The 27,316-nt window shown below is 40.1% G+C and overlaps 1 protein-coding gene across 1 annotated transcript in view; it reads right to left on the bottom strand.

Annotated features, from left to right (window-relative positions):
- DIPK2B (divergent protein kinase domain 2B) overlaps positions 1-27,039 on the bottom strand; it is a 44,040-nt gene extending 17,001 nt beyond the window's left edge. Inside the window, exons 1-2 of the mRNA XM_024579936.3 lie at positions 26,712-27,039; positions 18,770-19,034 (exon numbers count right to left, since the gene is read on the bottom strand). Of these exons, the coding sequence (XP_024435704.2) occupies positions 18,770-19,034; positions 26,712-26,944 (498 nt within the window). The 5' untranslated portion in view covers positions 26,945-27,039. The remainder of the gene's footprint in view (positions 1-18,769; positions 19,035-26,711) is intronic.
- Between the last annotated feature and the right edge of the window lie 277 nt (positions 27,040-27,316).

Here is a 27,316-nt window from a genome sequence, read left to right as displayed (position 1 = left end):
GATCTAATGTCAATGCATTTCAAGCTGAAGGATCAGAATTGAGCAAAGGCAAGGAGTAGAATTCAAGGCCATGTCTGGCCTATGGGGTACAGACATGGGTTTCTTGGGAAAGAAGGCTGGAAAAGTACATTGGGACCACACTGTGGGGACTTTCGAATACAATATTTAGAATTTAAGTTTTATTTTACAGATAATGTACATAACCTTAGAGGCAAAAACTGCTGGCAGGGGTTAAAATCAGTTTGGCAATATTCATCCAGATTTAATAACATGTATATCCTTTGATCCAGCAATTCAACTACAGGGAAATAAGGAAGCAGCAAAGCATAATATTTAAGAGTGTGACTCCTGGATTCAGGAAATAAACCTATGTTCAAATCCTACTTCCAAAATTTTTCTAGTCTTTGCCAAAATTTGGAACCCTAGTTCCAAAATCATCTTGAGCAAGGAATATAAATCTCTGTATGCCTCAGATTCCCCATCTGTAAAATGACTGGAACAAGAAAAGTTTGTGAAGATTAACTGTGACAAACATGCATGAAGCATGCCTGGCCCACAGAGACTAGTCAGCATGTGGTAGTTTTGAAAAGGAAATTTGCCTCAAGGATATAATATGAAGTATGGGGAACTGTTCCAAGTCTGGGAAATGTGGCCCAGCCCCCACTCGGAAAAGCCAGTGGGGAGCGAGTTTCACCGGGCAGGACTCATGACCACAGATAGGTTCTCTCGCGGGGAATCAGGCCCTCATTGTACCTAGGCGGCTTTGAGACTTGCTTTTTGCTGAAACTCCCTCACCCTGAATTGAGGCAGCAAACGTTTACTGCATATCTTTTTTTTTTTTTTTGATTTTTTTTTAAATTTTTATTGTTATTCAATTACAGTTGTATGCCTTTTCTCCCCATCCCTCCACCTTTAAAGTAACTTCCTAAAATCTATGCTAAACCTTCCAAGGAGGAGTATAACCAGCTTAACCACTCTTCCCTTTACATTTGCAAATGTACTTCCTCTTTTATGTAATTAGCAACACCCTCTCCTTTGTTTTCTGTAACTGCCTAAAGCGAACCTGTGCTTAGTAAGTGTGGATCATCTTCAATGTAATGGGCCCAGAAAAGCAATAAAAGCCTGTCCAGGCAAGGGTGGGGGTACTCTCCTCTTGAGAGAGTGGCTGCGCTGTCCCTTTTCCGCCACAACACAGGATCCTGCTGGCCAGGATCCGCATCAATGAAGTTCAGGCAAAGACTTTGTAAAAGATGTTCATCAAAGTATTACTTATAGTAACAAAAAATCAAATGATGTGAACATTCAAAGATAATACATCAAATTATGGTATATCAGTGTGATGAAATAGTGTTTATAAAGAGTTTTAATGATATGGGGGATAGTATGTGATACAATATTAAGCTATAAAAGAATGTGCAACATTAAATATACAACTTATTTTTATTTTTTTAAATTTTTTCTTCAATTTCTTATAGTTTTTTTGGTATTCTTTTTTAAAATTAATTAATTTATTTTTATTCAGTTACAATTGTCTGCATTTTGTCCCCTTCCCTCCCCCCAATATACAACTTATTTTTAATCAAGTTAAATATGACTAGAAGAAAGAGTAGAAGGAAAAGTGCTAGTGTTAACCCTTTGACCCAATAATTCCACAGTGGTTGGATCTGGGTGGTGAGTTTTAAGTGATTTCCCCCCCTGATTTCTTATAGGTTTAAAATTTCTTATTGAACTATACTTGGCTAACAATATTATATTAATTTCAGGTGTACAACATAGTGATTCAACATTTACAATATTTTACCATGTGATCACCACAATAAGTCTAGTAACTATCTGTTACTGTGCAAAGTTATTACAATATTATTACTATATTTCTTATACTGCATACCACATCCCGTGGCTTATTTATTTTATAACTGGAAATTTATACTTCTTATTCCCCTTCACCTATTTTGCCTGTCCCTCTACCTCTCTCCCCTCTGGCAACCACTACTTTGTTCTCTGTATCTTTGAGTCTGTTCCTGTTTTGTTTTGTTTGTTTGTTCCCTATTTCCTTATAGGTTTTAAAATATATATACTTTACACATTTTCAAAACAAGGAAGATGGCTTTAACAGCTATATTCAGGATTTGGATATATGCATGCCATAGTACCCATCTCTTTTTTACTGGAGAGTAGGTCATTCTGGGGTTCTAGCTCTAGTTCTGGTTATTACAGAGTAACTAGCATCAGACTTACCCTTCTGCTGTCAATAGCTCTAAAACCTGGACAAAATTTATAAAACAACAGTTTGTGGGCATTGGACCACAAACAACATAGGGCAATGACTTTTATGAGAAAGGATATATGTGAAGTTAACTTCACATTCACACTATCTTTTTCCCTGAGGGAATTTTCTAAGCTGCAATGTAGGTTCTTGCTAGACAGAGGAAACAGCAATCAGGGGTTGAGGCTGCCAGAGTGGCGAGGATTTGGGGGAGGGGATAGGTCCTATAATGGATAAAGCCACAAAAGAGAACCTGGAAATATATGTAAAAGTTCCCCTCAGGTCTTTGGCCAACTCCTAAGCTGTATAGGAGTAGGGTAGGAGTCTAGAGGCCTGGTAGACAAACATATTAGAAGACTGTACTGCTGAGCAGAAATTTCAGAGATTGCATAATGCTGTTAAGATGGAGGTTAGAGTGTGGGGTAGACATCTTGGTGAGCACCCTGGGCTTTCAGCTGAACCTCAGAAAGTCCATATTCCAGTAGTAAAGATCATATCCTACCAGCAAGGTCCATGTCATAGGACTAAGGGCAAAATCAAAAGAGATCTGTACTCACAAAGCCTAAAATCCAGGCTCAAAAGGGTTAAGGCATTGGTTCTTTCCTGAGGCCAGTTTTTCTCCCAAGGGGACATTTGACAATATTTGGAAACAGTTTGGTTTGTCACACTGGGGGTTGTGATGCTACTAGCATCTAGTGAGTAGAGGCCAGGAATGTTGCTAAACGTGTTACAGTACACAGGATAGACCCCATCCTCATCCCCCAAACAAAGAATGAGACTGTCCAAAATGTCAATAGTTCTGAGATTGAGGATCTCTGTATTTAGGTGGTCTATTGGCAATTTAGTTGGCTGCTAGGACAAAACTCAACAATCTTCAGAAGAATAAAACATAATTCAGAACTTCTACAATGTATTATCCTTAACATCTAACATAAAATTAAAATTTACAAGAAAAAGTGAAGAACCAAGGAAAACTAATTGATAATCAGGAAGAAAAAAACAATCAAGAGAAGCAAAATCAGAGATAATCCAGATATTAGACTTAGCAAACAAGGAATTCAAAGAAACTATGATTAATATTTTAAGAAAATAGGGGGAGATTGGAACCAAGATGGCGGCGTAGGTAGACACACTGCGCCTCCTCGCACAACAGAACTGACAGAGAATCGAACAGCAAGGGGGACTGACACCAAGGAAATAGAAAATAAACACATCCAGACTGGTAGGAGGGGCGAAGACAGGCACTGGGGTGGAGAGGACTCGCGTGGCTGTGGCAGGACTGAGACTGGCAGAGTGTGGGACAAATGGCGCAGGCAGTCCGAGCACTAGCAGACCCTGCGGCCCCACATTTGCACAGATAAACCCAGAGGGCCGGACTCAGAGTGGCGGAGAGTGGGGCAGGCAGAGTGGCGGGTAGCACCCTGCGGCACCACATTCGCCCAGAGATAAACCTGACGAATGGCGGGCAGCGAAGCAGACCGTCCAACCCAGGGCTCCAGCTCGGGGAAATAAACACTCAAACCTCTGATTGAAAGCGCCCCTGGGGGTTGGGGCGGCAGCAGGAGAGACTCCCAGCCTCACAGGAGAGGTCATTGGAGAGACCCATAGGGGCCTAGAGTGTGCACAGGCCCACCCACTCGGGAACCAGCACCATAGTGGCCCAGTTTGATTGTGGGTAGCGGAGTGAAAGATTGAAATCCGGAGGACAGTGAGGCAGGCGCCATTGCTCCCTCTCAGCCCCTCCCCCACGTACAGCGTCACAGCACAGCCACCAGCATTACCCCGCCCCGGTGAACACCTAAGGCTCCGCCCCTTTAGGTAACAGACGCGCCAAGACAAACAAACAAACAAAAAAATGGCCCAAATGACAGAACACTTCAAAGCTCCAGAAAAAATACAACTAAGCGACAAAGAGATAGCCAACCTATCGGATGCACAGTTCAAAGCACTGGTTATCAATATGCTCACAGACTTGGTTGAATCTGTTCGAAAAACAGATGAAATAATGAAGCCTATGCTAAGAGAAACAAAGGAAAATGTACAGGGAACCAATAGTGATGAGAAGGAAACTGGGACTCAAATCAATGGTATGGACCAGAAGGAAGAAACAAACATCCAACCAGAAAAGAATGAAGAAACAAGAACTTGGAAAAATGAGGAGAGGCTTAAGAACCTCCAGGACACCTTGAAATGTTCCAACATCCGAATTATAGGGGTGCCAGAAGGAGAAGAGGAAGAACAAAAAATTGAAAACTTATTTGAACAAATAATGGAGAACTTCCCCGATCTGGCAAAGGAAATAGACTTCCGGGAAGTCCAGGAAGCTCAGAGAGTCCCAAAGAAGCTGGACCCAAGGAGGAACACAACAAGGCACATCATAATTACATTACCCAAGATTAAACGCAAGGACCTACATCCAAGAATACTGTATCCAGCAAAGCTATCATTTAGAATGGTAGGGAAGATAAAGTGCTTCTCAGATAAGGTCAAGTTAAAGAAGCTCATCATCACCAAGCCCTTATTATATGAAATGTTAAAGGGAGTTACCTAAGAAAAAGAAGATCAAAAATAGGAACAGTAAAAATGACAGCAAACTCACAGTTATTAACGGCCACACATAAAACAAAAATGAGAGCAAAGTAGGCAAACAACTAGAACATGAGGGTTGTCAATAAGGGAGTGGGAGGGGGAGAGGGGGGTAAAGGTACAGAGAATAAGTAGCATAGATGATAGGTGGAAAATAGACAGGGGCAGGGTAAAAATAGTGTAGGAAATGTAGAAGCCAAAGAACTTATAAATATGACCCATGGACATGAACTATGGGGGGGAATGTGGGAGGGAGGGGGGTGGGCAGGATGGAGTGGAGTGGGGGGAGAAATGGGACAACTGTAATAGCATAATCAATAAATATATTTAAATTTAAAAAAAGAAAGAAAATAGAGGGAAAGATGAGCAAAATTAATGAAAAGGGGAAAATTTCAACAGAGATTTGGAATCTGTAAGAAATACAAATAGACATTCTAGAAATACAAAGTGCAATGTCTAAAGATAAGAATTTATTGACTGGATTTAATAGCAAATTGGGAACAAGAGAATGTAAGATTAGTGAGCCATATATGAGAAAGAAAATATTAAAGTTTTTTAAAGTAAGCAGGAGAGTGCCTTTATGACAATGGCATAATCAAGACACTAAAAGCATTAAATTTAAATAAAACAATTAATAAATTGAACTTCATTTAAATTAAAAAGATACCATTAAGGACATAAAAAGGCAAGATATGGATAGAAGATGATATTTTTGAGTATTATTTCCAACAAAAAACTTGTATCCCAAATATAAATATAACTTTTATTTATTTTAAAGTATATTTTATTGATTATCCTATTACAATTGTCCCATTTTTCTCTCCCATTTATTTCCCTCCACCCTGCACTCCCCTTCCCACCAGCATCCTCCCCTTCCCAAGTTCATGTCCATGGGTTGTACATATAAGTTCTTTGGCTTCTCCATTTCCTATACTATTCTTAACCTCCCCCTGTCTATTTGGTACCATTTATCCTTCTTTTTTTTCCCCCTCCATTTTATTAAGCTATTATTCCTTGTACCTTTTCCCCCATTGTACTCCCTCCCCCTCCCCACTGATAACCCTCCATGTGATCTCCATTTCAGTGATTCTGTTCCTGTTCTAGCTGTTTGCTTAGTTTGTTTTTTTTTGTTTTTTTTTTTTTAGGTTGAGTTGTTGATAGTTGTGAGTTTGCTGTCATTTTACTGTTCATAGTTTTGATCATCTTCTTTTTCTCAGAGAAGTCCCTTTAACATTTCATATAATAAGGGCTTGGTGATGATGAACTCCTTTAACTTGACCTTATCTGGGAAACACTTTATCTGCCCTTCTATTCTAAATAATAGCTTCACTGTATAGAGTAATCTTGGATGTAGGTCCTTGCCTTTCATGTCTTTGACTACTTCTTTCTAGCCTCTTCTTTCCTGAAAGGTTTCTTTTGAGAAATCAACTGATAGTCTTATGGGAACTTCTTTGTAGGTAACTGTCTCCTTTTCTCTTGCTGCTTTTAAGATTCTCTCCTTGTCTTTAATCTTGGGTAATGTAATTATGATGTGTCTTGGTGTGTGCTTCCTTGGGTCCAATTTCTTTGGGACTCTCTGAGCTCCTGGACTTCCTGGAAGTCTATTTCCTTTGCCAGATTGGAGAAGTTCTCCAGACAGACAACCCAATAACTAGCACTTTATAAACTATGAAATCAAAGCAGCCAATAAATATATGAAAAGTTTCTATATCTTATTAGTTATGAGAAGAATATGAATTCAAACACAATGAGATACTGCTAGGCATCTACCAAGATGACTAAAATGAAACACTAACAGTGTCAAGTGTTGATGAAGATGTGGAATGATGGCACTTTCTCTTCCATTGCTTATAGGAAGAAATCAGTACTTTGGAAAACTGCTTGGCAGTCTCTACTAATTCTGCCCATATGTGCATGCTAGGACTGAGCAGTTTCACTTTTGTATGCTTATGTTTGCTAACTGACATATATAAGAATGTTTGCAACAGCTTTAATTCACAATAGCGCAAACTAAACGCAACCCAAATGTTCATCAACAATATAATGAATAAATTGTGACATTATACAGTGGAACACTAGACTGCAGTGAAAAAACCAACTACTGGTTCATTCAACAACATAGATTAATATCATGACAATGTGTTGAGAACCTACTCTGTTACTCCATTTAAATGAAGCTCAAAATCCAGGCAAACTAATTAATGTGATTTAGGTCACAGTAATGATTACTATTGGGAGAGGGTAAGGAGATCAGTTGTTCTAGTTTTCCCGAGACTAAGTAGTTTCCAGGATGTGGGACTTTCAGTGTTAAAACCAGAATAGTTTCAAGAAAATTGAAGGTGGTCACCCTAGGAGGGGGTGGTTTTAGGGAGGGGATATGAAAGAGAATTCTGAGGGGCCAGAAATGTTCAATATATTGATGTGGATGGTGGGTATGTGAATAAACATATGTGTAGATCAGTGCATTTAAGTATATAATTTAAACTTTGATTAAAAATACTTTAAAAATAGCTATTGGCTTATTTCACTTAGCATAATGCTCTCCAGTTCCATCCATGCTGCTGCGAAAGGTAGGAGCTCCTTCTTTCTTTCTGCTGTGTAGAATTCCATTGTGTAAATGTACCACAGTTTTTTTGTCCATTTACTGATGGGCACTTAGGTTTCTTCTAACACTTGGCTATTGTAAATTGTGCTGCTATGAACATTGGGGTGCAAAGGTTCTTTTGAATTGGTGTTTCAGGCAGAGTGGAAGGGGGGGGATAATGGGGAAAGAAGGGGAAGAGTCATTAAGGAACATGTATAAATGATCCATGGACAAAGACAAGGGGGGAGAATTGAATGTGGGAGGTGGGGATGGGTAGGGCGAGGGAGAGTAATGGGGGCAAAATCAGGACAACTGTAATTGAACAACAATAAAAACATAGTTATTGGGTTGGCCAAAAAGTTCACTTGTTTTTTTTCTGTAAGATGGCTCTAGTAGTGCTTAGTTGTCTTTATTTGAAATAATTTTGTTAGATCGTATTGTGACAGCTGTCATATCAGTGTGCATTTAAAAAAATACCAAATTGGTGGATTTTTGTGTAGCAATTTTAATATTGAAGATGGAAGAAAATACACATTTATGACATTATGCTTTATTATTTTAAGAAAGGTAAAATTGCAACTGAAATGCAAAAAATGATTTGTGCAGTGTATGGAGAAGTTGCTGTGACTGATCGAACAGGTCAAAAGTGGTTTGTGCAGTTTTGTGATGGAGATTTCTTTCTGGACAATGCTCCATGGTCAGGTACACCAGTTGAAATTGATAGCAATCAAATCAAGACATTAATTGAGAACAATCAATGTTATACAGCATGGGAGATAGCTGACATACTCAAAATATCTAAATTAATAGTTATTGGTGAAAATGAAAAAAATGTGCCTTCTATTTTATGGGAAAAACCATACAAGCTTTTTTTTCCAACCCAATATATTTTGCAAAGTGTAGAATAAAAAGAAACTAAAGACCTTTTGAGTAGGGCCATGGGGAGAATTTGGTAGATAACAAAATGAAGACCTTATTTTCATTTTTAATGTTTGCTTGTCTTCTTTGTCAGGTGTTGGGCCTTTGATCTGAAGAAGTTGGAGCAAAAGGTGGTGAACAGGAATGCAAGGACAGAATATATAAAGGGAGCTTTCATTGTTCTGAATGAGTTTTCTCTTCTGGATCATGCAGTGACCTTCCTGCAAAGATATTGCTGAACAATGTGCAGTGAAAGGAGAGAACAGAAAAGGCATTAAAATCCATTTCTGTATTCAAAGGAGCAAGAGGGTAGATTTCACAAATTAGTGATTAGTGAACTGCTCCTGGCTCATAGGAAATATTCTAAAACAGGTTATTAATAGAAGAGGAAGTGATTCATTCAATCAAGTTGTTCTAGACTAACTTTTTTCTTTGGCCTCATTATTTGATTTTTAATCAGAAAAATGCAATAGACTTAGAATATGTAGATTTTAGTGAGGCATACAACAGAAGTCCCTAATTATCTTCGGTTTTGTTTTCCACAGTTTTGGTCTGAAAATATTAAATTTGTTCCAAAAATATTAAATAAAAATCTACATATAAACAATTCATACATTTTAAATTGCATGCCATTCTGAATAGTGTGGTGAAATCTCATGCTATCCTGCTCCATCCTACCCAGGATGTGAATCATCTTCTTGTCCAGCATATCCATGTTGTATATGCTCCCTACCTTTAGTAGCCATTGGTTATCAGATCAGAGAGAGAGAGAGAGAGGCCACATTCACATAGCTTTTATTACAGTATATTGTTATAATTGTTCTATTTTAGTATTAGTTTTTTCTGTTAATCTTCTACTGTGCCTAATTTATAAACCGTATCATAGTTATGTATATATAAGAAAAACCCTAGTGTATATAGGGTTCAAAACTATCTGGGGTTCCAGACATCCATTGAGGGTCTTGGAACATATCCCTTGTGGATAAGCGGACACTACTACAATTCTCATGCTAGCCCTACAAAGGAGAAAGTGAACTAAGATTTTGTCTGCATAGAAAATTAAGATGACCAGTAATTTGTTAAGTGAGTTACCTAACAATTAATGGATTAATTCCCATGGAGTAAGAAAGCTTTCTCTTTGGCCCTGTTCTGCTTAACTATTTAAAAAGAATTATTGGGACCAAGATAAAAGTTGTGTTCATTAAAATTGAAGATTATCTGTAGTTGGGGTGATAGTGACTAAGATAAGTAACAAAATCAAGTTGACAGGTTAGTGCAATGGATTTAATCTAAGAAGATCATATTTAATAGGATAAATAAAAAGCTATGTCTTTGAAAATGGAGGTCTTCAGAAGGGGTTTTAGTTAACACAATGTTTAATATGTGACAATATGAGTGGAATGACCAAGATATGAAAATGAATTGAGGATGTTTGGACTTGGAAGCCAGGATTTAGGAGGTGAATATATGGGAGGAGAGAATGTAATGCATAACTCCAAGGAGTAGAAATAATTTAGTAGATTAAATGAGTGAAACCTATAAGAAAACAGATTTGAGATGAACTTTATAATGATCTACTTTTTTCAAAGAAGGGATAGGCTATTTCTGAAGGTAGTGAGTTTTCTGTTATTATATGGTGGGACAAAGGATGCAAATATTTTGAGAGTTTGAATTGGTGAGTTTTCAAGTTTCTTTGAACCCCAATATTCTATGATATATGTATGGGTCAGTGGGTAGAAATTTATTTTGATATTTAACAAATTGTTATATTGCTCTGTGATCTACTCTCTTGTATATCAACTAGGGATAAATATACTTATTTCTTACTTACTCTATCAAAAAGATTTATAAATTAAATCTTCCATAGAATCCTTAGGAATCCTTAGGGGGAAGGGCCAAAAAATCGAGAAAAATTTTATTGTTATAAGTGGCCCTGAGTTAGGACCAGGTGGACATGTAATTCTCCATTTTTATATCTTTTTGTATCATTCCTCCACATTAATAATTGTATTTCTATTTTCAGCTGCCTAATACAGCACTGTATTGATTTCCAATTTCCCTCTGAGCAAAGATTTGACAAAGTTTAAATTTTAGACTGGGGATATATAGAGTTTTCATCATCGTTATTTTCTTGATATGATTACAATTTCAATTATTTGCTCAGTGGTTCGAAAGATAATCTTTTTTCATTTTTTAAAAAAGATTATTACTTATTTATTTTTAGAAAGAAGGGAAGTGAAGGAGAAAGAGAGGGAGAGAAACACCAATGTGTGGTTGCCCCTTGCATGCCCCCAAGTGAGGACCTGGCCCGCAAGCTAGACATGTACCCTGACTGGGAATCAAACCGGTGACCCTTTCGTTTGCAGGCCAGCACTCAATCCACTGAGCCATGCCAGCTAGGGCAGGTAATCTTGTTTTCAATTCCACATTTGATAGGTTTTTGTTTTTTCCTTTTTATTATTGTTAATGTTTGGTGTTATTGGTTCTTTTTAGAAAAGATTTTATTTATTTATTTTTAGAGAGAGGGGAAGGGAAGAAGAAAGAGTGGGAGAGAAATATCAATGTGTGATTGCCTCTCGTGTGCCCCCTACTGGAGAGCTGGCCCACAACTGAGACATGTGCTCTGACTGGGAATCAAACTGTCGACCATTTGGTTCATAGCCCATGCTCAATCCACTGAGCTACACCAGCCAGGTAGTGTTATTGATTCTAAATCAGAGAAAATGGTCTTTAGTATTTCTACTTTTTTAAATATATTAAAAGGTGAACTACGGATATAAAGAAGAAGCCACTTTGAGGCTATAATGGAAAATTTTTTAAAATATTGAGAGGTTTTGTGGCCTAATAAGTACTTTTTATCTTTATTTTAAAATTTTTAAAAAAGATTCTATTTATTTATATCTAGAGAGGGGAAGGGAGGGAGAAAGAGAGGGAGAGAAACACCAATGTGTGGTTGCCTGTTTTGTGCCCCCTATGGGGGACCTGGCCTGCAACCCAGGCATGTGCCCTGACTGGGAATCGAACCTGCGACCCTTTCATCTGCAGGCCAGCACTCAATCCACTGAGCTACACCAGCCAGGGCTAATAAATACTTTTTAGAACATAATCAATATAGCTATTAGCTCTATTATTAATTCTTTCAAGTGAATGTCTTTTAAAAGAAAATATCTTATTTATTCCTTACGGAGAGGGGAAAGGAGGGAGAAAGAGAGGAAGAGAAACATAAACATGCAAGAGAATCATCAATCACTTGCCTCTCGCATGCCCCCAACTGGGGTCCTGGTCTGCAACCCAGTAATGTACTCTGACCATGAATCGAACCAGCAATCTTTTGGTTCACAAGCTGGTGCTCAGTCCATTGAGCCACACCAGCCAGGGCTCAAGCGAATGTCTTTATAGATATATATTATATACTATATAGTTTAACCTCTATTTACTTCACATTGTATAGACATACACAGAGGCACAGCCAATCTCCAGGCCTCTGAGTCACATCAGGATATAGCAAAAACATTTATTACCGAGTACATGGAAATAGGGATAGTGAGATAGCAAAGGAAGAAATCATAGCAAGAACAAAGGATGGCTTGCTTTATTTAAGAACAGGCTTGGGTAGCTAATAGGTAAGTTCAGGGAAAACTGAGAGCCCTGTGAAGGTGAAGACTGCTTTGGATGGTTTGTCTTGGTGATTGTCCAGGCTTCAGTTATGCTTTTCTGGGTTCTGCCTGTATTCTGCATTTGAGACTCATTGGGAAGGAACCACTGGTGACTCATTACATGTCTGCCTTCTTGAGTTTTTTCTTACCTCTTTTTTCTTTCCCAACTTGTATGTGTCAAGGCTGGGGAAACTTTCACTGTCTCCTTTTCTTTTTAAAAAAATTCTCACCCAAGAACATGTTTATTGACTTTTAGGGAAAGGAAGGGAGAGAGAGAAAGGGAGAGGGAGAGGGAGAAACATCGATGTGTGAGAGAAACATTGATCTGTTGCCTCCCATATGCTCTCTGACTGGAGATTGAACCTGCAACCTAGGTATGTGCCCTGACCAGGAACCGAACCTGCAACCTTTTTGGTGTATGGGACAATGCTCCAACCAACTGAGCCACCCAGCCAGGGATGTCTCCTTTTCACTCATGAGAATCATCAAGAATAATTTAAGATTCATTTTAGTGGAGGGGCTGCATAATCTATTAGATCCTTTTCTATGAGCCTATTCTACAATGAAGACCTGGAATTTAGGTTAGTCTCTGTCCCATTCCAAATAACCCCTTTGCCACAAATGCTGAGGTAACAAAGTCTCAGTGGTTTTAACCATAAACAAATCCCATGATTCAAAGCTTAGTTACTTCAACTCTCAATAATTTCATGATTGGAAGTGAGCTGTTGGTGGCTGGCATCCATGCCATAATCTTTCTCCAGTTGGCACCTCAGACTCCCAAGTGCAACAAAGGAAGCACTGTGACTACTTCCCATGGGTTACAGGGAGAAAAGTCTCATGATCTCATGGTCACAATGTATCTCTGAAGGTGCTTTGCTTTTCAAAAGACCATACAGCCAGAGGGTATGTGTTATTGTCCTGGGCATATTGCCCTATATGAGAGGAACAAAGCACTTTTACTTGCTTAAATTTTCCATTAATGGCCATTTCATCTTTAATGTCCATGTTAGGTCAGTATAGCCACCAGTCAGCTGTTTTTCTTTTTCACCATCAATATAGCCACATTATTTTAAAAGAACGAATGCAACTTTTAGTCCTTAACCTGGTAGCTTGAGAGAGATGAAAATATTCAGAGTCTGAAAACTGGCTGTGTCTCCAATATAAAATTTGCATTGTCATTTAAACACTTTATCATAACCTGTCTTGCATCAGAATGGGTTCTATATGGCCTGTCTCTCCCATTAGGACGTCATCTCCCAGAGAGCAGGGACCTTGCTTTGACACCTTTATACCCTCCTGGGGCCTAGTACAGGTCCTGTAAACACCCTTTAAATATTTTTGAAATAAATTTAAACACAAGTGAATTTTGTTTGTTTAGTATTTACCTCTCAACCCATATTCTGATTAGATTGTCAATGTGCATTTTGGTTAATTTACTTATTTCCCTTATTCTATTTAAACAAATAATTGAGATCAAGGAAGTAAAATTGTCAGACATTCTTGTTTAAGCAAAGCTGCCTGAACACTCTGTACCACCATCTAGTGGGAGCAAAGACTCCATGTCAATCCAACACATTCCCACTTGAGGAAGAAACAGGGTTTACGTTTAGAACAACATGGGAAGCAGCTTGTAGTTGAGGGGATGGGAGGGGGACACAATGGAGGATATGTGTTTCCCTCTGATTAGCCACGTGCTGATGAGGGTAGTTGCCTCTTTGTGCTTGGCATAGTAGCAGAGGAAGCCTTCTTTGTGGTTTTTTGAACAAGCACATCATGATAATATGGGTGGTGTTCTTGGCTGTGGTTCTGTTTGTGGAATAGTAATTTAGGCTGTGAAATATTCCCATATCAACAACGCAGCTTTTAGAGGGTAAAAGTGCTGGTTTCATTAGCATAAATGCTACATGCACACACACACTGTGGACACACACAAGGACACATACACATACACGTACATTGTGTTGTTTCATCCTCTTGCTGATTCATGGTCCTGATTCCCTGACAGCCCTTTGCTGCAGTGACTACCTGAGGCTCAAGAGAGTGTCCTTAATACAAAGCTGTACTTAGCTCTTCAGACATGGAACCATAGACTCCCTGGGTCAGCCTCTGATGGTGACAACTGGAGCTTTTTACCCATAAAGTAAATAAAGTAAAGTAAATAAAAAGTAAATAAAGTTTACTTTATTTATTCATAAGCAGAATTCACAGTCAAGGTTTTGAGGCTCCAGTACCAGTCAGTTCTCTCCTGCCTTTAATTTTCTTTTCTTGTTTCTATTCTCTTCTCTCACTTTATATTTCTCTGAGCAAAACCTGTGAGTTTCTTCACCCAAACACATACCAATACACATGTAGACATGTACATTTGAGGGCTCTGGACTAGATCTCTGTTGGTAAGTGGCTTTTGAGGAAATCAGGGAAAGCCCACTTAAATCATGTGCTGAGAGTGTGCCTGGGAATGGCCCTACTAATAGGCACTGTGCCATTTGGTATGAACCGGAAGATGAAGTCTCCCTACCGTCCATCTTACAATATCTCTCTAGTTGACTCCTGAAACTCCCATATAAATAGAGGAATATCATAATTTTCAAACTAGACATTAGGATTTGTGTTCAGCCAAATCTGAAATGAGTGGTAACTTAGAAATAGATTTTATCTCACATTCCATCTGAGATCATGGCAGAGGCTGCTCGCATGGGACATTATTAAGAAGGATTCTGGGGTCACATCTGGTTTTAGTGGGGGTAAAATGCAAGGATGTATTAGGAAGGTCTGAGATAGTTACTGGATTAGCTAGTGGGAGCGTTACAATATTGGCTTTATAGACAGATGGTTTCTTGAGGGGCTAATGGTGAACATACTGACATGAATTAAATTACTAGATTAGCTGCCCATCACCTCTCAGGGCTCTAAGAGAATAGAATTATAGGATTGGTGAAGTTTTTAAAATGACTTCTTTTTTTAAATAATTGAGGTACAATTCACATAATACAAAATTCACCATTTTAACTATTTTTGAAGTGAACAATTCAGTTGCTTTTAGTATATTCACAGGGCTGTGAAACTATCACTGCTCTTTAAATCCAGAATTTTTTCATCATACCTAAAAGAAACCCTATACACATTAAGCAGTCACTCCTAATTCTTTCTTCCCCTTAGCCCCTAGCAACCACTAATCTGATTTTTGTCTATATGGATTTTCCTATTTTGGATATTTCTTAAAAATGGAATCATACAACATTTGTCCTTTTTTGCCTGGCATCTTTTATTAGCATGATGTTTTCTAGGTTCACCCATGTTGTAACATTCATCAGTACTTCATTCCTTTTTATGGCTGAATAGTATTCCATTGCATGGATATACTAACATTTTCATTTATCCATTCATTAGTTGATGGACATTTGGGTTATTTCCGCCTTTTGGCTATTGTGAACAATGCTGCTATGAATATTCATGTACAAGTGTTTGTTTCAACACCTGCTTTCAGCTCTCTTGGGTAGACAACTGAGTTTCTCCACCCCCACCCCCACCACTTTTGTTGATGATGAGCCTATTTGAAACTATCTGATAGGTGAGTTTTGTTAAGAAGGAAAAAGCAGGAGTTTAGGTCCTGCCTAAATGAGGCCTGAAAGAGAAAAGGTATACAGCACTTTGGCCATACTGTGGAATCTCTAAGGGGTAAAGGTATCTGGAAAGGAGGGCAGGAGAAGGAGGAGAAGGTGCTAAAATGGGATGGCAATGACCTTGAGCTTGGTGGATGGAATAAGAATGGGGTTTGTCCAGAATTTATAAAATATCTGTTGATATTTCTCTGTCTTTTATAAGGAAAGAAAAAATCTCTGGTGGGTATGAGAAGATGGGCTAGGAGAGGGTCAAAGAAAAGTGAAAATGGTTGTGGTTTTGGCTGTGTTTTAATAAGGTGTTACTAATGGTTGCATTTTAGCAGAAATAAGCAAAGCTCGTTTAGCTACTTTTAATACAAGATAACAAAACTGGTAGAGAAAGTTTTAGCACAACAAACTGAAGAATGGGACCCTTTTATTACAATAATGTTGCGCCATGCATTTCTATGGTGATGGAATTTTTCTAAAAAATCTTCACATCTATAAGCTCATTAGCATGAATGAATCAGATAGAACAGGCACTATTCACTGCCATATGAGAAACAAGAAATCCAGGCACCCAGCACAGTGCCTGATGATAGTAGGCATTTCAATGAGGATTTATTTGTTAAATAAGTGAAGCAGAGTCATATCAAGTCAAAGAACATGAGAGCTGGGCTCTGGCTGGTGTGGCTCAATGGATTGAGTGCTGGCCTGTGAATCAAATGGTTGCCAGTTCAATTCTTGGTCTGGGGCACATGCCTGTGCTGCAGGCCAGGTCCCCAGTGTGGAGGGGTGCAAGAGGCAACCACACATCAATATTTCTCTCCCTCTCTTTCTCCCTCCCTTCTCCTCTCTAAAAATAAATAAATAAAATCTTAAAAAAAAAGAATGCGAGAGCTGGAAGAGCATGCAGAAGTCCTCCCCACAACCCATTCTTAGAGGAGGAATGTTGGGACAGAGTAGGGAAGTCTTGGGCTTAAATACAAGGTTATTTGGTCAGTCAGTGGATGAAGGACCCAAGTCAGTAGTCTGTCCTTTTCTCCCATACAGTGTCATCATAACATCCAGTATATTGCTTTCTCTTGGTTTGCGTTTTTGTTTGTCCTCACCACTGGACCATATGCTCCTAGGGGTGAAGCTTGTGTCTGATTCATATTGTAGGATATAGCACAATTATTGAATCTTGCTGAACAGATGAACAGGATCTGTAAGCTCTCTGCTCTTCCTGGGTCTCTGCTCCTTCTCATTCTGCCACAGCTTTTGATGGCCAAGTCAGGACTCAATCACATTTTCCAGGCTTGATAGATCTTGCTTATACTACAATGTGTACACTCATCAAGGTAGGAGGCACTAGACGTCCCTGGAAGGTTGCTTCAGACCTCTCAGGACCCTGGGATAATCTTTCCCCACTGTTTTATTATGGAAGGGTCTAGAAGACAAGGGAAAGAGGAAGTTTTTCTTAGTTCAAAGTCTAAGGTCAGTCTATCCACTTTCTGTGGAATTTCAAGTGTATCTTGCACACCAGGGAGTTCTGTCCTTTGCTATGTTGTCCATGTCCTGGATGGAGGTGTTCTGGAACCAGTGCCTTGGGGGAACTGTGCCCTTCAACATTGGGACCTGAAAACAATGGGGGCAGAAAGATGTAATGGGATTTTGAAGGGTTCTGAAATAATTCCTTGTTATCTTGTTTTGCTCTTCCTGGGGACTTCCATTTGTTCCTGTACACATATTTGAGGCAAAGCAGAGGAGGTCCCATAATGGTCCTTCTTATGCATCCATAATAGTGTGGCAAGCCTGCAAATTACAGATGGCCAGGTCAGTACATGGAGGATCTGTGTACAGGCACAGAAAGAGAGGCATGCGGGGATTACACCTAGGTTGTGAAGCGTAGTTTAGACTCTAGTGTCTGTCTTCTGTGTCTTGGTTCTGCCCAGTGTTGAACAGCCTCCCATGGCCTACTTCCTAGTCGAGCTTCCATTTCCTGTATCCCATATCAACTCCAAGACCCTTATGTTGGATCCTGCCACCTCTCCAGCCTGTTAATAGCTTGGTTCTCTCTGATTCTTTTTCTCCCCATTCCATGCCAGTGAGATTCACAGAGTTCAGAGTGCAAAAGGACTACATTGGAAAGCTCAATGTCAGAAGATGGCCATGTTACCAGCAACTCTCTCCTCCTGATTTCAAAGCAGTTTCCATATAACCTAAGAGCAAAGCCAGATAGTCTTCTCATCTTGTTTGCTCTGTGTCCCTCATCTCCAAGAGGTCAAGGAAAGGTATGAATTTTCAGAGGTCACGCAGGCAGCCTTAGGTGCCCATGTAAAGGAGCTAGTAGCCTTAGGAGTATGAGAAGCAGCCTTGGCATGCCCCCTTAGGGGGCCAGTTCAAGTCCTCCAGTCTTATCATGGCAAGGTGGTTGGGTGAGTCTCTTCCCATCTTTGCTGAAGGTGAGTCTCCCCAGTCCTCTGAGGTGGCATCTACTGCCCTAGGGGGTTCAGTGGGATGGGTGAAGGTATAAGGCTGTGCTGGTCTGGATGAAGAAAGATGACATTTGAGGCGATAGTGCAGGAGGGGACCAATGCAGTATATCACAACACCGGCAATGTGCTGAAGTTCTCAGGACAACCTACTCATGGGAGTGGGTGGGAGCTCTCCAGTGGGAAGAGGGAGCTGTATTATGAAAGTCCACTTCTGTAATAACTGAGGCTTGGTTCTTCTTTATGGAGGGTGATCAATGAGGAAGCTGATTTTCATAGTGGTCTCTCTGGATGGTGAAACAGGAGCTTCCAAGAGTGGGCACTATCTGGGGGTTGGCAAAGGCCCCCTCAGAAGGTTGTAGGTGAGCTAAGCCCTGTCAGGGGAGAGGGCTGGTGAGGGTCATTCTGTTGGGTCTTCAGGTTATAGGCGGCAGCTAGGAACTTTTCCCCAAATAGTCACTGAGGGCCACATCAGAGAGAATTGAAGATGACAATGGGAAGGATCCTTGTAACTAAATCTTGTTTAGTTCCTTTCTTGTCACAAGCCACTCTATTCCATGACATTGTTTTGTCCCACTTTAAACAGACTACAACTTCTTTTTCCTAGACTGAGATGTATGATGGGAATAGATACTGCCCCATCTCATCCCTCCTGTCTCCAGCCACATGATCAGCTCACTTACCTGCACCAGGTCCGGTGTGAGGCGCTTGGCCTGCAGCCATTTCTGGAACCTTCTTGTTTTCCTCAGGACATGCTCAATGCTGCATGTCTTGGGGGATGCTGCAGAGGCACAGATTCTCCGGTCTGAGATTTCATTCTGGTGTTTGCTGATCAGCCTGCAGATCTCCACAGGACGCCAGGTTTTAGAATCATCTGAGTAATTTGCAGGGTAAGAAAGCAAGTAGTCCAGAGGCAGTTCAAGGTGGGAGGCCAGCCAGTTGTCAAACCTGGAAGAAGAGCCCTTTTAGGATCCACCTGGGAGATGGAGGGATGAAGCAGGGGTCAAGCAGAAACTAGTCACAACACTGTCAGAGCCATGGCCAGCAGAGCCCTGGGGGACGGTGAGACAGGGAACAACATCTGATCTGATCCATTTCTCATTTTTAGACTGGGATGTTCCAAACTCTTTCTATGAGAGGACTATTTTTGTTTCCTCAAACTTAGGGAAGTGTATATATGATGTCAGAATACATGCATGCCACACACGAACTTTATTCTTAACATACCATCCCTACTTTATAGATGTGGAAACTGAAGCTCATAGAACTTAAGTATCTTGCCAAAGGCCAGACAATATAGTGCAAACACGGGTGCAAATCTAAGGCCCTCTGTCAGGAAAACCCATGATCTTTCCCCTTCCCTACCCTGGTTGCAGAAACATCCCATCCTTTGACCAATAGCTGCGTCTTGGAACTGTAGTTCTTAAAGAGGCCTGCATTGGGGAGACCACTGACTTTCCACATCCAACCCCAAGCAGCCCCATCAATTTTGCTTTCAGTCCAAAGGTGCAAGTCATCAGTACCAACCAAGTCACAGGGAACAGTGACTGCTAAATGGTCACCAAATTCAAAGCCATCTGGAATCCATGTGGTGTGTAATTTCACACAATGGCCTGGTCAGTCTTTAATCTTCACTAGGGCAGAAGCACTGGCCTATGACTACCTATTACCATCCTAAACCTCACCTTGACCTTTTTCTTCAGTCATTTCTCCAACTTTGTGCAGACCTTTCCATTAAAAAAGAATGTTAAATCTTCTTCTGATTTATGTGTAAAAATTACTGTGTTAACATTTACCTTCATTATTATTAATAATTGAGGGTCATACTAAAAATGAAAATTAGGCTTATAAGATACATTATATATTTAATTTAAATAAACATCTTTAAATAATTATTAATGAATATTTTTGGGCAGCTTCATGATAAGTTTTGGGAGAATTAGCAGTTTGATTAGCCCTAAACCCTACATTATTTTATTTCCTCACTTATATGACACAGCTTTATCCTAAGAGACTGCAAGCTTTTCAAGGAATTTGCTCTAGTGGAAACAGTTGATAAGCACCTTCTGCAATTTAGGACCATTTAAACTACCATGGAAGTAAGTACAAAGAATTCTGTTCAAGAACATTGCCACAAATTTCACTAAAAATATGAAACATTGTGAACTTGCAATGAATTAATTTTACTGGAATTTTCAGGACAACCACGGGAAATGATCTTTTCTTCTGGGAGGATGAGGAAGGGCCTAGGTCTCTGAGGCAGGCTTGTCTGCCTGTTTCCTGCAGCTTTTCCTACTCATGGAGGTTCAACCTCCTCCTCCCACCCCTCCCCACACAAAGTACCTGTGACTAAGGAATTACAACTAGGTTGCTATCTCAAATAATGACTATAAAAACACACATTTATGAAACACATGTGCTAACCATTTTGCTAAATTCTCTCCATATATCAATTCAATTAAACCTTTCAACAAACCTATAAGGCCAATACTCTTATTAACCATACAGATGAGGGAACTGAGGCACAAAGAAGTTAAACATTTACCCCAAATCACACAACCAGGAATTGGAAGAAGCAACATTCAAGGCTCCAAAGCTTGCAATTGTAACCATTTTGCCATTGCTTACTCCTCTATCATCCATTTTACAAATTAGCTCTTGGGAATAGATTGGTGACATTATTGGGGATTATAGCCAGCAGGTCCTTCAAAATCATTTGTCCCTTTCCCCTTACACATTATATTTTGAGGATGAGAAAATTGAAGGCTACTTGTCTGACGGGTGAGCCACAGACAATTAATGGCAGAGGGGGACAGATCTCAGGGCTTCTTATCTTCCATTTGGGGGGGTGGTATGAGGAGGGACTTCCTGCCCTGTGGGACAAGCTCATTGTCTTTTTTTCTGTCCCCACCTCATGAGGAAGCTATGCTGAGAGGACTGCACTGACTTGGTAGATAACCTATAATGAATGCTTGGTGCATGTTTAGCAGTGGCTCAAGGTGTCCCATAAGGATCAATTCAGGACAAACAAGTTTACAAGCCCATTTCTCCCTCATTCAAAATGGTAATAAGTTTATGGAGCTGAAGGAGAAAATGCATATTCTTAAGACTTTGATTACCTACTTTACTAAATAGAAGAAGTCAGTGAGAGAATGGGCCCTGCTTTTTATTCATTTGAACTTTTTATTCATTTTTATTTCATTCCAAAACACGTTAATGTCCTGGAATTTGGAAAACCACAAAACACAGGCAGCATTAAAATCTTTCCTCTGAACTGAGATCATGGGCATGTTTGAAGTGAGGCTGGCCAAGTCCTCATTGGATTGAAATATGAAAAAGCAGGGCCAGTTTCTCAGAGCTGGAAGGCAGGGTGGGTGTGTGGGGGAGAGCAACAGCACCAAATGAGGATAAAATGCCCTCTTCTGTTGTATACTTCTCATGCTTGCATCCAGTCAAAGACTAATTCTATAGACATGCCTTCTTAAATATTTCTTCTTCTCTTCCCTCTTTTAGCTTTGCACAGAACCCTTAAAACATCCTGCATTTTCCCAAGGCTCCCAGGCACAGTTCATACTTCTTAGAGCAGTTTATAATGCTCTTTCTAGGCCCATCTCCTGTTACTCTCCTTACAAACTTGCTTTGGTCTCACCAAACCACTGACCATTCTTGGCTAAACCACTGTTTTGGGCCTCTGTGCCTCCACTTAACTTGCCATGTGCTAACACCTTTGCCTAAGACATTTTCTTCCTCCTTCTTTCCTGGACAATTCCTAACCAAGCCTTTAAAAACCAGAGGAGGGATGGGGAGAAAAGTCATACAACTGTAATTGAATAACAATAAAAATTAAACAAACAAACAGACAAACAAACAAAAAACCCAGACAGGTATCATCTCTTCTGATTCTCACTCCTTCATCTCCTAGTTGAGAAGAAATTTTCCTCCCACATGCTCTCATGATATCCTGTGCATTTTCTATAGTTCTCACACTCTGCTTTAACCATTGGCTTATGTCTCTGCCTTTCCAATAAAAAGTAGCCTCTTCAGTGCCTAGTAGAGTGCTTAACACCAAGTTAGTGCTGAATACATTTTAGTTCGGTTGATGGATGGATGGATGGATGAATGGGCATTTGGATATACACATGGATAAGTGAGTAGAGGGATACATGGAGGGCTAGATGGATAGGATGCACAGAGTGATGGCTGGGTGGAAGAATGCATGGAAGGATGCTTGGGTGAGTGGGTGGATGGATGGATGGATGCATGTATGGATGGTTGATTGAATGTGTAGATGGATCCTTTTGCCATAAACTCTGGGCCCTTCCAACACCTTGAATTTATTTAAGGAAGTGAGTTAGAATGATAATTATTCATCTTCTTGGGTGAAGGAGACTGACAAGGGTAAGGGACAAAGGAAGGCAAATTCAAGCCTAATGATTTACTTATTTTAGTGTGAGCCCTCTACCACTCAGAAGTATTTAGACATTGTTTATGAATTTGGGTTTGGGAGTGCGGATGTAAGTCCAAGTGGATATAATAAAGAAGGTGAGGTAAGGCATCTGTCCTAGGAAGAGCGTAGGAATCCCTATGAGTGATTCTGATCAGAAATACTGCCACTAAGTACTCCTCCCCTTCCCTTCTTTTACCTGCACATACACAATACTGATCAATCAGATCCTGGTAGATGTCGCCACTTGGTGTGATCACTTAGGATTTTGCATATAGGTATATTTTCAGTAGAAAGAATATGTAAATCAGTTTTATTCATTTTTCTAGCTTCCCTTAACTTTTTCATTCAAAATTTGAAAGTCAACATGGAATGTGTGGGAAAATTGATACTGAAAACATTCAAAGGTCAATGATTGAGTATGGAAAGCATCAGATCCATTATTAACATTCTCACCAAAGAAAAGATAAGGGGGAAAAGAAAAGATGACATTCGTCTACCAATCATTTGTCAGCCTACCCAGCCAGCCTAGGAAGCTCATTCTCCATTTGTTGCTGAACAAAAAGCATTGTCTAATCCTTAGTGAAGGGCAGGCATGTGGTATTAATGCTTGCCTGATTATAGCACTTCAGCCAAATATCTGAGAGATCTTAGGATCTGGATCCTAAGGTACCATCATGATCATTTTTAAAAGTGGAGAAATGTTTGGAAATTTAAACAAGAACAAGGTGAACAAATACACCATTAGAAAGGGAGGCAAAGGATGAGAACTTGTAGACAGTTTAGCAAAGAAGAAATACAAATGGGAAATAAGCCTGAGAAAAGAAAAGGACCCAACTGAGGAGAAATACAGAGTAAAATAGTAGTAACATTAAATATTTGTGAGTGTGCAAGAAGTGAGCTCTATAGGTAGAAGTCTCCATTTGGATATCTGTCATATATATTTCTGGATCAAAAAATATAGGACGTTTTGGATTTATATGATAGATAGATTTTAGGAGTTTGTCATAGGAATTAATCACTGATATGTACAAAGGTCTAGGAATGGTCAACACAGCACTGTTTATAATACTGAAAAGTGAAAAAAACCTAGTTGTCTCACAATAGTGGATTAGTTAAATAAACTTTGGTTGATTGATACAACTGAATATCATGAAGCCACTCAACTTAAAATTGTTTGCAAAATATTGTTAAATAAAAGTTTACAAAAGAGTACACTTAATATGATCACATTTTGCTGAAAAAATTTTGTTCATCTTAGGAAAAAAAGGTGACAATCATGATATACACCAAAATGTTAACAAATGGGTGATCTCTTAGTGGAAAAATTATGTGTGATTTTCATTTCATGGTTTCTTTAAGCAATATTTCCTAAAAAGTCTAAATAACCATATGATCTCACCTTTAACTGGAACATAATCAACAAAAGGAAAAAGCAAACAAAATATAACCAGAGACATTGAAATTAAGAACAATGTAACAATAGCCAGAGGGGAGTGGGGAGGGGATAGTGGGGAGAGGGGTCTACAGGAGCTACTATAAAGGACACAAGGACAAAATCAAGGGGGAGGGTAAAGGTGGGGGAGGGAGGTGGGATTGGCTGGGGTGGGTTGGAGGGATGGGGAGAAAATGCAGACAATTGTAACTGAATAAAAATTAAAAATAAATAAATAAACAGATATTACTTTCAAAATAAGAAAAATGTTATTTACAATGTAGAGAAAAGGACTATAAACAAGTCCACACCCCATACCCACTGACTTTCTCTCTCTGCTCTTTCTGTGATAAGAAATGTACATTCTTCATACGGAGAGCTCTAAGCCCCAACCTGCCCTGCCTGGTGCTTTCCTGCTTGCATCAACACACTTCCCCTTTAGGCACACATGGAAAATGAATTCTGAGGGAACTTAAGTCATATCCTGAACTTGAATGGCACACACATTTATTTGGGGAAATGCTTCCTGAATATGGCCAATACCTGCCTGGTGAGAAAAACTTCATTTATTACCAGCTGGTGAAGAGTCAACTGTAAGATTCATTTACTCTTTGTTTACTTATTTGGAGGAGGATGTGAACCTGGAGCTCTTCCTTTGTTGAATCCCTTAATTTCCTTCCCTTCTATCTTTAAATGTGTCCATATTCTCACTGCCTCGTTTCTCCAAGGAATCAGCCCCACTTTACCCGTGTTCTTGGTCCTCTCCATCCCATTTCTTAGGTAGGAAATCTTGACCACTTTCTATATCTCCATCTTTACTTCCTCTTACATTGGTAGAGTTGGAAACAAAATGACTCTCTAGCTGAACCTACTAGCATCCATTCTGTCCTGCTTTGTCACCAGTGACCTTTCTCCTAGTCTAAGAGAGCTGGTCTGACAGCCCCTGCCAGCACCATGGGTCTACCCTGCACACTTCTTTCCATAAGGTCTTTTCAAAACACAAGTGTCATCTTGTCCCTACCCCACTTAACTTCCTCACCATTACTTGCAATAGAGCTTCCCCAATTATGCGTGTGGAGGGTGGGAATGGGGGTGGGTTCAACTTTCAAAATGCCTTAAAAAAAAGGCCTAAGAAGGAAAGTGCACATCAACTCCATTCAATATCTATCATCTTGCAAAGGAAGCTCAACACTTTTGATTGATATTTTCTATTTGATATTTCTGTTTAGTAACTTAGTGGAACAATCAAATATACCTTTGGTTAATACAGACTGGAAGTCTGTATTACTGTAAATCAATGCTTTTTGTTTAGTCACCAAATCTTACACACCTGTGGTAGTCCTTGGGCTTGGGCAGAGGAGAAGAGGCTTATTACAAAGGGTCTTTAGTATTGAAAAGGCTGGGAATCACTTGTCCACAGGTTAAGATCCTAATTCCTGGGCACAGTATTCAAGGCTTCCTGCACCATCTGACTCTTCCAAACCTCCTCCTTCTGCCACGCCTCCACATACACCCAATGCTTCAGTCACTAAGCGTTTTTCACCTCTTCCCTTGCCTCTGGGTCTTTGCTTAAGTTGGTTCTTCTACCTTGAGATTTTCCCCTCCCACTAAATTTCATCTCATCCTTTAAGGCCTTGCTCAGAATGCCTTCCCCTGGAGAAACATTTCCCCAGTCCCCAGTTGGAATTAATATCCCTTTCCTTGAGCTCCCAGAGGTCCTTTACACTTCACTTCTGGTCTGCAACAGACCAGGCCTTATTATTGTTATTTGTAACATGGCTTTCTCCTTCTAAACCCTTCGAGGGCAATGACCAGTTACAGCAATGTTGCTATAGCACCTGCTGGGTCTTGGCCATGTTAAAGGCTCATTGACTATGTGTTGACAGGCTTGAATTTCAGAGTGTGATCCCATTTTTTGATGACAGCCATGTGTATCACAATTTACTAAGCCCGAGTTTCTTTTTGATCAAGGCAACATCTCATAACAGAAAATCAGTTTAGAAACTTTGGAGCAAACTACCCTGGCTTGAATCCTATATCTGCCACTTATTAGGTGGTGACCTTGAGCAAGTCACTTAATCTTGGTATGTCTCAGTTCACTATGTGAATAATGAGTGAAAATAACTCCCAGGATGGTTGTGAGGAGTAAATAAAAATAGCTATAAAATGTCTGTCGCATAGTAGACTTTTTGTGAATTTTATTTTCCTCCCTCATATGAGAAGTGAACTTGGTTAATGCCATAGTCCCAGGCAACTCCATTCACAAAAAAGAAAACTTTAGTCCTGGTTGGTGTGACTCAGTGGCCTTCGAGCCGAAAGGTTACCAGTTTGATTCCCAGTCAAAGCACATGCCTGGGTTACAGGCCAGGTCCCCAGTTGGGGATGTGCGATAGGCAACTGATCGATGTTTCCCTTACGCATTGAAGTATCCCTCTCCTTCTCCGTCCCTTCCCCTCTCTCTAAAAATAAATTAAATAAATAAATAAATAAAAAATTTTTAATATAAGAAAATTTAAGGCTCTCACTTCAGAAGGACACTTTGGATTTAGCATTTAGGGCTGTAATTTGGCTTCACAACTTACCCCCTTATCCACCCCAACTTCAACCCATCACTACTATGATTAAACAGCTTTGCTTCAGCTCCCATTTATAAATTACATCCTGGCTCATTCTCAACAAAATCCTGGACATCTTTACATCATGGGAAGACAATTTTGCCCCTCAGTTATCTGATTGAGATTCTGACCTTATTTCTTCTTTAAAAAACTTCTTGCAAATAGATGTTCCAATGCAGGCATTGCATTTATCAAGGCCGAGGAAAGTCCTTCCAAAATTGTAGCTGGTTCTGACTTGGGGCACCAGAGAAGGAGAAGGAGGAGCTGGTGAGGAGACAGAACAGCTCAGGGCTGAGACCCAAAGCAGCAGGGCTGGCAAGCCCAGGCGGGGAGCAGCAGCCTCAGGGCCCAGCCGGGACTCCATCAGGGCCCAGGATGCCAGCTGCAGCCTTCAGCTGTCTGCTCAGGGCTGAGGCAGGTCTTGGCAAAGGAAAGGAGGCTGGCTTTAGGGTGTTGACCCCATCCCGGCCTCCCAGATTTCTGCTTGAGGACGCTAAGGAGCTTGGGGCTAATGAGGCTGGGGAGGAGATGAGGAAGTACATGGAGGATGCTGATAACACCGTTTCCAGAGTTACTCTTCCTCTGCCTGTGGTGGCTGCTGCAGGCTGGGAGGGGCTGACTGGCAGATTTTGGAAAGGACAATGGTTAAGGCTTCCCTGTGCAGTCCTTTTGACAAACACGGGATATCCTGGCTGAACAGGAAAGTCCATGCAGGATGTACATCCGACCTGGGTTC

The sequence above is a fragment of the Desmodus rotundus genome, chromosome X (genome assembly GCF_022682495.2).
Source record: "Desmodus rotundus isolate HL8 chromosome X, HLdesRot8A.1, whole genome shotgun sequence".
Taxonomy (NCBI): Eukaryota; Metazoa; Chordata; class Mammalia; order Chiroptera; family Phyllostomidae; genus Desmodus; species Desmodus rotundus.
Note: the sequence above shows the minus strand (reverse complement) of the source record. Positions and strands in the feature narration are given on the sequence as shown.